Source organism: Suillus subalutaceus (genome assembly GCF_016647625.1).
Source record: "Suillus subalutaceus strain FC151 chromosome Unknown DFJ58scaffold_139, whole genome shotgun sequence".
Classification (NCBI taxonomy): Eukaryota; Fungi; Basidiomycota; class Agaricomycetes; order Boletales; family Suillaceae; genus Suillus; species Suillus subalutaceus.
Window position 1 is genome coordinate 109,892 of NW_024540388.1, and position 14,494 is coordinate 124,385.

A 14,494-nucleotide genomic window follows, 5' to 3' on the forward strand; every position below is an offset into this window, starting at 1 on the left:
CGCACCAGGAACAATTCTAACATACAGGTCCTCCACTCGTTGTCAGGTTGCCTCTGGATTAATTGTAAGAGATCTCGATTTGCTCATCCCTAATACTCCATGCTTCTGATTTGAGCGCCATCCGACACGAGACGTTAGACTAGCTATTACTAGCCTCTAGTGTGAGTCCGACTCAGTGACTTTCAAGATCGCTAATCACTCGAACTTATGAGGATCCTAAGGTAGCAAAATAAATTGGCCATTAAATGTGGTCCGGTATCAATAATTTAACGATGGCTTCACTGTCTCTACAACTTGCTCAGTGAAATTGAATTACCCGTGCAGATGCGGGTTGCCACCATGGGGACTCAAAAGACCTGTTCCTCCAGATTTCGACTGAAGTCATCCGAGTTCAGGCGCGTTCCCTCCTTCTGCCCGCAACAAATTTCCCACACCATCTAGCGTCCGTCAAATCAATGCACCATATTCACCCGCGATGCACCTCGTTCCTCTCCTCCCCTACAAGTAACAGAGCCTGAACTCAAAGGTAAAAGTCATGGCCCTGTTGTTGATTATGATTGCTAGGGTCATCACCAGATTTACCGCGCATGTCTACTGCTGTTCCGTATCCGCTCCCCGTAATGCCAAAGTATCCAGGGCCTGAAGTAATCATTAGGGGTGACAACTGGAGGGAACAAAAATGAAGACGTACGCAGGACAGCCTAAGACGATTGCCACGACTACTAGAATAGTGTCGCCTTTCCCGAACCCGAGTGCGTTGTACATCGCTGGAGCAAACAATGGAAATCCAAAGCCTGCTAGTGACCGCAAACAGGAGACAGCGGCCATAGCTGAATATGAAATAGTTTGAGATGAGTAACGCGGGAACTAAATCTACGCACCAGAAGCGGCATGAAGCGTAAAGCAATCGATGATGTAGGTCTGGGTACACTGGAAATTCAGAATGATGCCTGCTCCCACTAGCGCAATACCCTGTCGAAACCATCAGCAGATGAACAGTACTAGGAGAACCAAACCAACAATATCTGGAGCTATCCAATAAGTATGAGCTTCAGCAGTCCAGCCTACAATCAAGCACCCTATTGGGAGCAGTAGAGATCCGGGAACCATAGCAGCTGATGGTACACTGTATGAGTATTTAAGAATGGAGGCATTAGAACAATATGACGAACGCAATCTAAACTCCGGCTTCGCAACTCCACCGTATTTGTTCGTCAGATAAATGTAAACCTTGTCCATTGTTCTCGCATTTAATTGGGACGCCACTAACAATCCTATGCCAAGTGCAGCGTAATGAAGGCCGGCGATGCCTACCGGCTGCTGGTATATGCCCTCGAAGATCGATGGCATCGTTGTCAAAAATACTGAGACCATATGAGATCACATCCATGGAAAATAAAATGCCTTACGATACAATATCCCGTATAGATACGCCATGTAAACGCCGAGGAGCTGCACGATCGGCTCATGGGCGAAGAGTGCAAAAGGGCGGATGAGTGATTTAGCCATGATGGTTCGCCAACTATATGAATCATCGTCCTCAGACATCATCTTGCAGGGATTACGAAATGACTTACGAGCGATCTTGACTTTCGAAAACGGTGCGGATTTCTCTGTACGGCGCTTTTTCAGGCATCCATCGATCTGCGAATCCGATCTGCCTTCCTTTCCAATAAGAGGGGCGCGTAAGCTGGACACAAATCATAAGCATCAGCGGATCACGACCAGTTAATTACTCACTCTCTTGAAGCGCAAACGCTCCAACGATCTGAACGGCTGCATCCACAATGGACGTAGACCAGAACTATCAGAGAAATGAGAACGATCCTCCATTAGCGGAAGCATCACATACCACCCATCTCCAGGTCGAATATTGAGCCACCCTGAGGAAATTTAGATGGTGTCGTTGAACTTAGAATAGCCACAAACCAGGCGCCCGTGATTGGTCCCAGGACGGGGCCCATTAGTGGAGCTAAGGTGTAAATGGCAGCAGCTTTTCCTCGTTCATGTGGTTGCCAGCAGTCCCCAAGAAAGCCACCGCCAATCTGAAGAGGGAAGTCATTCAGAGATACTTTCGACTTGAAAAAAACTTCAACTTTACCGACAAAGGTGCGCTGCCTCCGAGGCCAGCAAGAAATCGGAAGACAATAAGCTGGGATTCTGACTGTGCGAATCCACAGACAAGATTCCATACTGTCATTTAAAAAATGAGTGTGAGGTTGTGGTTTGGCTTGTAAACATCACATACCGAGATACCATAGATTTGCCAATTGCAAAACGCGTGACCGTCCATAAATCTCACTCAATGGACCTAGAACCAATGGCCCCATGGCTGGTACATAGTTTGATTAATCAGTGAGATATCTAGCATCCACCATTATTGGCTTACCATACGCAAGCACGAAGATGGACGTTGTGAGTGCAAGTATAACATCATTGTCAATTCCGAAGGAAGAAGCCACTTGGCCAGTAGCGGGCGCAATCATAGAGGACGAAACTGGACTGATGAAAGTGAAACGATGATATAATGATTGTCGCGGCCCATTTGCGTCTATAGCTCCAACTGTACAAGAACTATAAGTCCAACGAGCATGCTGCTCTGCTGACACAACGTACTTTTTAGGATTTTGGGGGTCATCGGGACCGTCCCAGTCAACAATTAAAACATCTGTATCGTTCGTTGTCGCAAGCAGCTCGCTATTACCAGTGTCATACAGCTTCTCAGAATGACTCCGTTCTGGAATATGATGAACTGCCAGTGATTTTGGGGCGGGAGACACCGTGCCTATTATTTCTTGTCCCACATTAGTGACGGACGCAGGGATTTGGTTTGTGGCGGACATCTGCGACTGACACCCACATAGTGCTTTCCTATCCGCCTACTTATAAGTCGATATAGCAGCCGGTTACTAACTTACTGACCATTACACTAAAGACCAGAGTTGAGTAAACAGGCCTCTGTCATTACAGTGGTGTTTACCTCTCAATCGGATGAGGCCGTGACCCTGGAGTCGCTTGACACATTTCAGTTTGGTCACCGAGCACTGGTGCACCATCGGCTGATGGTTATAATATGTAGTACATAAACCCAGCCACAGACGGTAACAGAAGTGACAGCTTCGAAGATTGAAGGTGATAAGGGCAACCCAAACTATGGTACACAACAAACTGACAAGATCTTGCCAAATGTCTCGGCTTCCGAGTCTTTGACCCGTCGCCGAGTTTCCGGTTCCACGTGATATTAGTAAGGAGTACTTGACGCCAGGTGATGCATTCCATAATGATGTCTGTAACTCCGATGAGTCTAACTTCAGACGTGCTAGCCAAACGCCCGAAACTCCAGGACCCGTTGCAAAGGGTACTGGTCCTAGTGGTCTAACGATTTTTCATCACACACAGGGCCGAGTTCAAACGTTCATAGTAGCCGGTCCAAATTGCAATTTGTACATGTCAGCTCTATCGCGTCAATACATTCTCTTCACAACCACCCAGTTCTACATTCAACTGCAGCTTCGTCATCTTATGCTTTGTCATCGTGTTCGCTTGCGCCTCCCGTTTCGCTGGATCAGGAGCTTCCTGACACAGTGGAAGACATTGGTAGGAGAAAAAATCACGTAGCAGTCAGTAAAGACATGATGAGAATTAGTTTGAATGTGGAATGCGACGAGAAAGAAATAACGGGTTCTGGGTTGTCCGGAGGGTCGTGACTACTGTGAAGGTGGCAAGCGCTCAGTGATGAATTTACTTTCGCAGTACACACCCTTGGCAGCACTTTTGCCCTGTTCTCACAGTCTGTTAGACCCGGTTTCGTTGTAGGACGAAACCCATCTCTGAGACCTGCCTCTCCCAGGGCCTCCTCCCTCAACACCTCAAGAGGTACGATAAGCACCCTCATGAATCCCTCCGTTATCGTTGGGAGGGTAGCCCTCGCCGGCCTTGGTAACCTCCTTGAGAGCACCTGCTGTCATTGAATGTATTTTGCGCTGTTGTCATAATTGAGGAGCCTCCTGGCGCTGTCTCTGAAATCCTCTACATCACTCTATGTGGTTTCTTATGTTATGTTTTACGGTGTGTTCTCCCTCGTATGTTGTTCCCTTGCACTTATGTCATGCATCAGGAAAAATCTCCTAAGCTAATTAGATGTTTTTAGAACTAATGTTGCATTATTATGTCTAAATCACACAAATTCAAAGTTTTAGCTGTTTAGATCGCTTATTTTACCCCTTAATAAAAAGACGAGAATTTGAAAGAATTAGAAGTTATCCAAGCAAATTATCATGCATTGTAGAGTTAATTTGTTTGATTTTAGATGGGTGGATGATCAGATCTAACTGAATCAGAGCATTACAGGGGGAAAAAACTAGTCTTTGATTAAAAATGGGTGTATGGGTAGGCTAATTTAAAGAACAGTGTATGCTATGACCAATGACGGACATATGACAACAATAACTAGTTTCGCAAATGCTTCCAGCTCACTAGTGTGGCTACTAGCAGCGCCGCTATATATCAACTTCCCACAAGCAAAGTAAGCATGAGCCTGAAGCAGAGGACCTGAATGTGGAGAGCGGTTAGTAGGGGAGCATGTAACACCTATGAAAATGAGTGCTCGAGCATTGAACATGTCAATGAGGACTGCATAGACTCAGGGTCCTGGAGGAAATGAATAGCTGCAGGGTCAACGGAGACCACATCGCCTGGGGCTAGACGTGCGTTGGCATTCATATAATGTAGATGTGCATTAGTATATTGAAGCTAATACCAGGCACACCTTTTGCCATTTAGCAGGACGGATCCATGAACAACGAGTCTCCGTGCCTCATAGACACTATGGGTGAAGCAGCACCGAAAGATGAACACATTGATGCATCGCTCCACCTCGGCAAGCATTAAGCTGCCCACAGGAGCCAAGCCTTTCCTTTGCTCATCAGATGCCTTCTTCTTCCTTCTCTCCAGATGTTCGGTACGCCCGGCTGAATACATCGAGATCACTGTTACTGGAGGGCGCATGCTGACAAGGTCGCATATTGGGAAGTGTGTTGGGGAGATACCATCACTTGAAGATTTTCTTGTTGATGAAGTCGCCATGGGACGCATGTATGAGTGCTTTCAAGATCCAACGCTGCTGAAACAGTGTCTTAGGTGAGCAAGTGAAGTCAATGGCCTCGGCCTCAGCACCACAGGACCGCCTCCAGAGGTTGTAGAGGTTACACGGAGACCAGCTCTGTTAAAAATATTGTCTGTTTAGGTTTTAGCTGAAGATAATAGCTATTGAACTTACCATTTGAGGCATGGCCTTGCAAAATGCAAAAACATTGGCGTCCCTCATAGTGGGGTTTGGAAGACTGCCGAAAATAGTGTAACGGTAGGCGTAGTCAAAGTGTCGTGAGTCACCTAGGGTCACGAAAGTTTCGGAGAGAAAAAGAAAGGCAAAGAAAAGAAAAGAAAAAGCAGGAAGAAGGTTTAAACTTGCTGGAATGTGGCATGAGCACTGCATGGTGCGGAGACAAGAGAGGCCATGTGCTGCAGAGGGAAAGCAGGCTTTGGTGGAGAAAGATGATGGTAGCCATAAGAGGGCGTAGGCACCAAAAATGTACCTTCAATCACCAGAGAAGGACGAGTGGAGTTTGGTGCAGTGGATGGTGCATGCACTGATGAAGCTTCAAGACTTGGAAGTTAGATGAGTGTAGAATCCAGATGCGGTGCATGGCGCAAGTTGGGTGAAAAATGGACTGTTGAATTCAAGTGTGGGAGCTCTATAATTAGGTCGTTCAATTTTCAAAAATTTCAGTGTGGAAGGTGCTGGAAGGAACCAAAGCATGTTGTTCTTTCCCGCAGTACATCTCACTCACTTGATCCTACATACACAGTATCCTTGCCCTTATCCAAGAATTAATATCTGCACTGTCGGGTCAAGTCCGAGTCCGAGTCATCTTTGCCTTACCACCGAAATCAATACCACTGCTCTTCCCCCAATGGTCCATGGTCAAGTTCCTACTCACCTTATATATGTTGAATGGTTTTGTTGAATTCAAGCTGGAAATTGAGTGCAGTGTCCACCTTATACCAAGGTTTAGTGTTATGGCCCCGCGAAGAGTGGATGAGTGATACAGTGCTTGAGGGCTGTGAGCCTGTGATACCTTCTGGTTTAACTCATACATAGATAGACATACTTTTCATGTCAGATAATTCTCGATAACTCTTGCTAATCATTCAGTTTGCATTAAAATAATTACATCTAAATTATCATCCTTAGTGACTTTATTCATAAATGCCTGTAATTATGTGAATGTTATGACTTATGTGAATTTTGGCTAATTTGCCTTGGGAGAGTTTTCCTGATGTGATTTCCCCGGACTTCTTTTATGTTTTTGTGCCTGCATACTTAGTAAGACTGTATCTTTCTTAATGATATTATCTCATTCTGTTTCATGAAAAAATATTGGATTCACACAAGTGTCTTAGTGGTCTCGAGGATAATCTGAAGGAGACAACAACAAGCTATGGAGGAGCTGCCATACTGATATGAGTTACAAAGTGTAGTAGATACCAACATAGATAGGGTATGACACGCAGGTGCGAGACAACGAGGAGACAACCACAAGATGAATAAACGAGGTAGGCATAGGTAAAACACGACCACAAAAGAGTAGATTGGCACCGCAAAGACATGGTTATTGGCTCGAGAGGACTGTGTCGGAATTAATCTGCAGGAGGAGGCCTCGAGGAGTTGATGAAATCAGGATTATATGCTCGTGGTACAGCATCATGGTCATAGCCATAATGAGGATCATCATCCGCCCACTGGAATCTCCTGTTAGGACCCTCATGGTAATTGCCCCCACCAACTGGATGACTATGATAGGGGGATAGTGAATCCTCACACTCTTTGAGGTCATCTTGTCGGCGGGTATCCTCCTTAGCCTGAGTCAACAACAGGACTATATCAGCTTGTATAGGTGTGATCACGCTCACCTGGACCATAGCCATGGAACTCCAGGTACAGGTGAGCTGCCATGATGAGCACTCGACTCACTTTCACCGGCGGTTCCATAATGACCTTGAGGACCATAGTGGGGACAAAAACTTGCGGGGGTAGAATGCATCGCAGGGGTGAAGAGTGTCACGGTCAAGACTCAACGGTACTGCGCACCTTCATGAGAGTAGCCACGAGTGTAATGAGGGCCATGTGGGTGTAGAGCCTCACGAGAATTGCTGTGATAATGAGGATCATGGTGAGCAGGATCCCTGTGATCACGAGAGTCATGGTGGGCAGTGTCACCATGATTGCGAGCGATGCCTTGAGTGTTATCATAATGGAGAGGGTTGTGTGGGAGCTCATGACCACCTCGAGAGTCACAGTAAGGAATGGTTCGAAGGGTGGTCATAAACGAGAGGCTCACGACCACCTCAAGGGTCATGGAGAGGGTGGTTCGAAGGGTGGTTATGAACCAGAGGCTTATGTGGAGGCTCATGGTGGACTAGGGGTTCCAAGGGCAGCCACCACACACAAAGAGTCCCTCGGCCAATTCTGCAGCTTAGTCAGCATAGAAGTCAGAGTCGGTGCAAGGAGTAGTGTAGCACAATCATCATCCTGTGGGGTTTCTGCTTTGTCTTAGCGAAGGCTCTCCCATCCTGCTCCATCTTGGTGAACAGAGTGAATTTGAACTAGTTCAGGTCATTTCAGCGCTTAGCATCAGCAATAGTCCCGGTCGTCAGTTTCTTAGTCCTCAGTCCTCAGTCCTCAGTCCTTAGCCCTTAGCCGAATGAACTGCGGAAATATGTTCATTTACAAGAACACAAGGCAAAGCAAACTCCATTTTACGTCGCGTCACGCCTAGAAAGGCTAAGCTAGACGGCAGGTGTCTTTAGCAGACACCTGCACAATTCATAAAAGGGCTGTATCAAGTCATAATTTACGTGGATTTACATCAGAAACTGATGGCCGCAGGTTTAAGACCCAGACTAAAAGCCAGCAAAGCGATAACAGAGAAATATATAAAGGCCAATTCATCCTCTCCACTAGACACTCCAGAACAGTGCTCTAGAAGCTCATCCCTCTCGTCTCTCTCAAGCCTAAGCAACGACAATCATGGAGAACAAATACCTTTTCCAGAACTTGACATTCCTGAACTAGAACAGGACTTCGAGCTACCACTACTCAGCTTTAAACCACCCCGACACCATACTGAAAAAGGAACCACTCACATCACTCTCCATTACACCAGACTACAACCTCAACACTTTCTTTGCGTTAGCACTACCCAAAGCAATTATGCCCATGAAACCCCACAGATCTTTCATGGCGAACGGTCGTACATCTGAAAACCCAGCAGATTTTTTAAAGTCTTTCAACCGTGCAATGAGACAGCAATCCATAACACAACACAGCAATAAGTTGGATGCATTTGGTGATTATTTGGGTACTGGGTCAGAGGCAGAAGTCTGGTTCAAAGCGCTAGGGTCAGCACCGAAAGCCACTTGGGCAACATTTGTTGTCAGCCTTCGAAGCTTGGTGGTCCACAAATTGTCATAGTGGAGAAGAACCAAGGCAGAGTATGAGAAGGAGTTATTGGAGCATCGGCTATTAGAGGCAGCTGTAGGAATGAAGACCACCCTATACAATAGGGAATGTTGGGCACACGAAGCCTGGGCAACCAAAGCGATGCAGCTAGCCACAAGTGCAGGAATTGCGGTAGGCACCTTGATGATCTGGCAGGTTAGAGGACTGCTACCAAGTGTCGTCAAAGACCTGCTCAAGGATGACGAGTATGTGGATTGGGCAGCATTTATCAAAGAGGTCAAGGAGCTGAAAGGGATGAGGCTCGCTGAGAAGAAGGAACAGCATACAAAGCAGGAACTAGAAGTCAACATGCTTCATGCTGATGCTGCTCGCCTACAGCAGCGAAATCCTGCATGGGATCCTATCTCAGCTCTACAGAACCAACTACCCAGAATGTCCATTAACTCATCAACACTGCCTGAATATACCCCAAACCAATAGTACAGTCACACGAGTACCAACGCAGCAGATCAACCAAAGTACGCAGTCGAACTTTAGCTGCCAACCTGTTACCACAGCCTCACAGCTACTCATCATCACTGACAAAGCAAAGAACAGCATTAGGCAGCTCATTGCTTCTCTCCCAGCACCACCCAGACAATCCGGCAGGCCACGCTGCATACAATACCCAAATCAGCCAGTGGAATGCGAAGTGGGGAGAAAGTATCAGGGTCAGCCACAAGACAGGGTTACCCTCTCAAACCAGGCACGGCAGCCATCGCTTCCAGTGAATGTTTTGCATGCGGTACCCATGGTCACAACGGGAGAAACTGCACCCTATCGGTAAACCATGCAGAGAGGCTATCGCAAAAGAAGCAGCATGGAGAGCAATTGTTAGCAAAGTCCTTGGCATGTTCAACAGAGCCACAGCGATGCCAATCTCCTTGGTACTCAGCCAGTTCACGCAGCCAGTTTCAGCCTGGATTGAAGAAGTCGTAGAGTTCAGTGAGGGAAAAGAGGAAGGGTTGGCGTAAACAAGGGTATCACGTCGACCCACAGTCCAAGGAATACCCAAGGTAATTCAAGGGTCCTCATGATGGATGAGGCTACACACGAGGACAACAATAGAACCATTAGCCCCAAAATCCCAGCTTTAGATAACAATGCTGCATGTACAGCATCACCATATGACACAACCATAGTCGTTGACTTGTACTTGGCTGGTCACTCGCAAACGCTTAAGACCCAGCTTGAATCAGGAGAATCAGTTCCATTCATGCACCAGATAATATTGCATGGACTGCAAGGAGAGCTAATCAAAGTTAAAGCTCTATTCGACGATGGCGCTATGGTCAGGAGTCATGTGCACATCAATATTCTGCCAAATCAAACACCGACTGCACAACTGGACAACTTCCAGCAAGAAACTCAGAATGGCCAATGGAAATATTGTCGAGTCAGTCACTAAATGGTCAGGAATAGTGGAGATCAATGGAATCAAAGCTCAATGCAATTTCGAAGTCTTTGATAGCACTGGAAGTTGGGGATTTTTGCTTGGGAAACCTATGCTCAAAGCCTTCAAAGCAATACATGACTACACCTCAGACACCTGTCAAAATATTTGACGGCCTACGCTCGACCACAATTACGAACCAGATAATGCACCCATCAGACATCGAATATGTCGGAACAAGGAATTAGCTTAACACTAGATCTCAAACAGCGGGAAACAGCAATGGGGGGAATTGGAAAGCCCCCCTTCGAGGCAAGTCACACAAGGCAATGATAGCACAATTGAAGGAAATGCTAACACTAACTACAAGTGTCAAAAACATCCATTGTGGCAACCAATGGGACAATGGGCACCAACTTGCATGAGCCAGCACATTCGGGAGAAGAGAAGAGAACAACAAGTATGGAGACAAGTCGCCAAGAGAGAAAGTGCAGAGTGTGAACACTCAGTGGGGAGTGAGGAGCTCCCCTCGAGGGAAGTTTCATATGAACCTAGCCAATGCCTGACAGACCCAAAGATTGACCAAACTCTTCCAGTTCCAAGGAGCCCACCAATTCAGAAGACAAGACCAGCCAGCTGACCAAGAGAGAATCCGAGACCATGCTGTGGAGACAAAGAAAAATGAGATATGAGGAAACTTACAGGGGAGTGAAATGCTCCCCTCAAGGGAAGTCACACCGAACACATCATTGTCTCAATGACTTGTCATTGACCAGTGCGACCATATAGACCGTGCATGCCCGATAAACATCACTGAAAATGATGAAAACCAATTGCTTAGTGAACTTCCAGAGCCCAAGCAAATGTTGCTGAAATCCCTCCATTTATACCAGAAAAACTGATGCCTTCAATCCAGGCATGAGTAGCAGAGATTATTTGCCAAATTACATTTGGGAATGACCTAACAAGGGAAGAGTGCACAGAGCTCGAAGAATTCGTGACAAACAATGTGGATAACTTTGCACTATCACTTAGGGAAGTCATACCAATACCAGGAGCAGCAATTAATCTCAATGTACCAGAAAACACGGCCTTCAACTTGCGCATCCACCAACGACCGCTCACAACAGAACAGTCCAAGTTCTACAATGCCCGAGTCACAGACATGCTAGAGGCAGGGCTCATTGAGCAAGCACCCCCAGAACTTATTAAATGTGCTGCAACAACAGTAATCACACAGAAGGCCCATGAAGCAGGTGGAATGTCGCTAGATGAATTACAGCAGTGCGTCAATGACCAATGTCAAAGCGCTGGATTCAAACCAGCATTTGAATTGCCACAGCAAGAAGTACCTCCCCCATCAGCAAACATCGAAGCAGCAGATAATGGCCCAAAGAAATGGCGAATTTGCTAAAATTTTGTTCAGCTGAACAAAGTCACTGAGGTAGCCCCAATGCCTCAAGGAGACATACTTGCAAAACAACAGCAGCTTGAGTGGCCACCAGTTCATATCTGTCTTCGACTCGCATCAGGATTCTATGCCATAGAAGTTCCTGAAAAATGGCGACCTTACCTAGCATTTTACGCTGAAGGAAGAGATTATTTCTGGTACAAGCGCATGCCAATGGGCATCACGGGAGCACCAGACAGCATTCTGCTGATACCTTAGCCGAACGACTCCATGATCTACTCGTCTCACACTACATGGAGCTCTTCATGGACGATGGAGGATGTGCAGCAAACATGTTCAGAGAGATGATGGACAAATTGACGGTTCTGTTCAAATGGTGTGGTGTTCAAGCTCGGGCTAGCCTTGCAGAAGCCCTTTCTCATATAGAAGTCAAACTACCCAGGAACTACTTTCCATACATCCTTCACCACTTCTCTACCATTGCCAGTTTAGGCCGAAACCTTTGGCTGAGGCATCAGTCACATTTCCCGCGCCTTCATCGGCCGACCTGACCGCAGTCCGACGCATTCCCACGCCCTGCATGCCTTTGGATGGTCAGTGATATGCAAAAGCACTCCCTACCACATTTCCCTTGCATCTACCTCATATCCATCGATGTCCGATGCTTTGCACAGCCGCATCGGCTGTTCCCGCATACCCAAACTTATTCCTGCACATCCAGACCATTCCCGCACATTCGGATAACATGGGCTGAGTTCCCATGCCTTCGGACCACTCAGAACCCATTTTAGGAAAGCCCTGTGTCAATTCCATGTCCATCCAAACTCCACTGGTGCGTGTTTTTACTTGCCTCGTGTTGTAACAAGGGTTTCAGCCTTATTACATGTTCTTACATATTTCCACTATTCCTGTCCCTTCCGAGTCCGAGAGGATTTAGCTAGTATAAAGAACCTGTAGTGACTACTTTAACATTACTTCCCTTCAGTGGTATTTCCTTCCCTTTGGTTTTACTTCGAAGTAGTCACCCATTAGGTTCCGCTCTTAGCCCCTATTTGGTTACCTGATACTTGGACATCTTACCTAGTCTTTCCTTGACCTTGAAATTCAATCCCTTGAAACCTAGTCACTCCCTATCACTTTCCTTACTTGTCCAGCTTTGCATCGGCCTGAGTTCTCGTGCTATTTCCATCCGCTTCGGCCGTTCCCATGCTTCATGATACCTTTGGTCTGTTCCCTGAGCGTCCAATCTACCCCTATCTACATTCCTGCATCTTTACTTCCTATAGATTCATAGTCGTTCTCAGTAGCAGTCCCCTCTAGGGTCAAATGTTCTTGCTTACAAGTGTAGCAGCTAGGCAGAGCATAGACTCACATTTATTTGGCTAGTTTCCCCGAGGCTAGCCATCTTGTGTCATCACAAGCTTGTGATGACAAGATATGGCTGGGCTGTAGGTAAAAGCACCAAACCAAAATATATGAGTCTCCTGCTCTCCTAGCTGCTACTCTTGCTAGCAAGAATGTTCGACCCTAAAGGATCTCTGACTGAGGCTCAGGCTCAAAGAAAGAGAGTGGAGAAGGTACTCCAAGTCAAGGTAAGAAAACTATGTTCCAGGAGCTATCTGGTGAGCTGAGGGAGCTACAACTAGGAAAGCTACAACTAGGGGATGCTACTAAATAACCCAAGTGAATGGGGAGCAACCAAAGAACTGGAAACAAGGGAAACTAGGTAATGACTGTAGAGTCCTAGGTAAAGGGAAGATGATTATGTAAGCAGCAAAGTGCGAACCTAATCTAAGGAAAGTGTCAATAAGAGATGCATAGTGAAAAGTGCCTCTGCAAGGCTACAGAAAGTTTGAACACCACACTGACTCCCATTGTCACAGTGCACTATGCCCGACTTGGCCGATCCAAACCTGCTGCCTCAGCTGCTTGCAGTTGGACAGGACTGTCCCTTACCTGCCGTCTCAGTCATATCGCACCTCAGCCGAGCATCCTGTCCCATTGGTACTGAGTCCTCCCATGTCCTGCCCATGTCCACCTATCTCCATTGGTGCATTTTTAAGTTTATCTCACTGTTACTGAACGAGCAGCAGGCATTATTACATGTATTCCCATGGCCGCAGCAACCACAAGCCTTATTACATACTAACCCGAATACCTCACGCCTCACTACTACTCTCACCTATATGATCCCGGACGTTCACATAGTTAGATAAATAGGACTCAAGTCTCGTACTGCCTCTTACTTCCCTTCTCTGGACATACCTGCTACCATTGTAGGAGTCACCTTAGTTAGACTTTGATTGTGCAATTGATCCCTTTGCTTTTCATCTCAGACATGCCTTAACCGCTCTAAGTGCGCATTATCTAAGGTTTCTTTACCTAGGCCTTGTATAGACTCGGACCGCTACCGCAAGTCTAGACTCGGCAACCTATACCTAGTTTTACCTCATTATACCTAGTTATACCTAGACTCTCCTTACCTCAGCCTAGCCTTACCTATCGTTCACCTTGGCATCGGATCATTCTACTCATATCAGGTATCTTGCATCGGGTGTACTATCGGTACCCCTTCACATCGGATGCTATCGGACTTGGACTCAGACCTTCGGTCAGTCGGAATATCTCTGGTCTCAGATCATAACTCCTTCCCTTCTCTTCCCTCGCACTATTAGAAGGAAGTGCTTCAATAGCAGCCCCCTTGGGTCGATGTACTGCACTCGCACCCATTAGGATTTAGTAAGTTTGTTGGTATAGCTAGCCAACTACTATTTCTTTCACCACAGCGGTAGTTGAATTGATGTAGCACTTACATTCACTACAGATGACACGCCAGACTGACTTAATACCATTTCCAGACCTCTGCCTATCTTTATGAGGGTTCTGGGGAGGGTGCTGGGAGGGCGCATCCTCTGCAACAGAAACCAGACTGGGATTAAGTATAGTGAGCATCATGATGAGCATCCTGGGAGGGCGCATCCTCTGCAACAGAAACCAGACTGGGATTGAGTATAGGGAGTGCCATGATGAACGTGCTGGGAGGGCGCGTCCTCTGCAACAGAAACTGGACTGGAATTGAGTACAGGGAGTGCCATGATGAACATACTGCAAGGGCACTGTCATGCATGGT

General features: G+C 46.6%; 3 protein-coding genes across 3 annotated transcripts; all 3 read right to left on the reverse strand.

Moving 5' to 3' along the window:
- Positions 1-578: 578 nt before the first annotated feature.
- Positions 579-2,843, reverse strand: DFJ58DRAFT_733094 (MFS polyamine transporter; the record flags this gene model as incomplete). The annotated part of the gene is made up of 13 exons (XM_041386239.1): positions 579-639; positions 692-830; positions 882-972; positions 1,021-1,115; positions 1,173-1,364; positions 1,410-1,522; positions 1,578-1,665; positions 1,741-1,804; positions 1,853-1,883; positions 1,930-2,045; positions 2,102-2,193; positions 2,249-2,332; positions 2,390-2,843. The coding sequence occupies 13 exons, from the start codon at positions 2,841-2,843 to the stop codon at positions 579-581; spliced, it is 1,620 nt and encodes a 539-aa protein (XP_041238886.1).
- Positions 2,844-5,050: 2,207 nt separating this feature from the next.
- On the reverse strand, positions 5,051-5,326 carry DFJ58DRAFT_733095 (uncharacterized protein; the record flags this gene model as incomplete). Its single annotated transcript, XM_041386240.1, has 2 exons — positions 5,051-5,221; positions 5,279-5,326. The coding sequence occupies 2 exons, from the start codon at positions 5,324-5,326 to the stop codon at positions 5,051-5,053; spliced, it is 219 nt and encodes a 72-aa protein (XP_041238887.1).
- Positions 5,327-6,699: 1,373 nt separating this feature from the next.
- DFJ58DRAFT_733096 (uncharacterized protein) lies at positions 6,700-7,472 on the reverse strand (the record flags this gene model as incomplete). The annotated part of the gene is made up of 3 exons (XM_041386241.1): positions 6,700-6,972; positions 7,034-7,083; positions 7,151-7,472. The coding sequence occupies 3 exons, from the start codon at positions 7,470-7,472 to the stop codon at positions 6,700-6,702; spliced, it is 645 nt and encodes a 214-aa protein (XP_041238888.1).
- Positions 7,473-14,494: the final 7,022 nt, after the last annotated feature.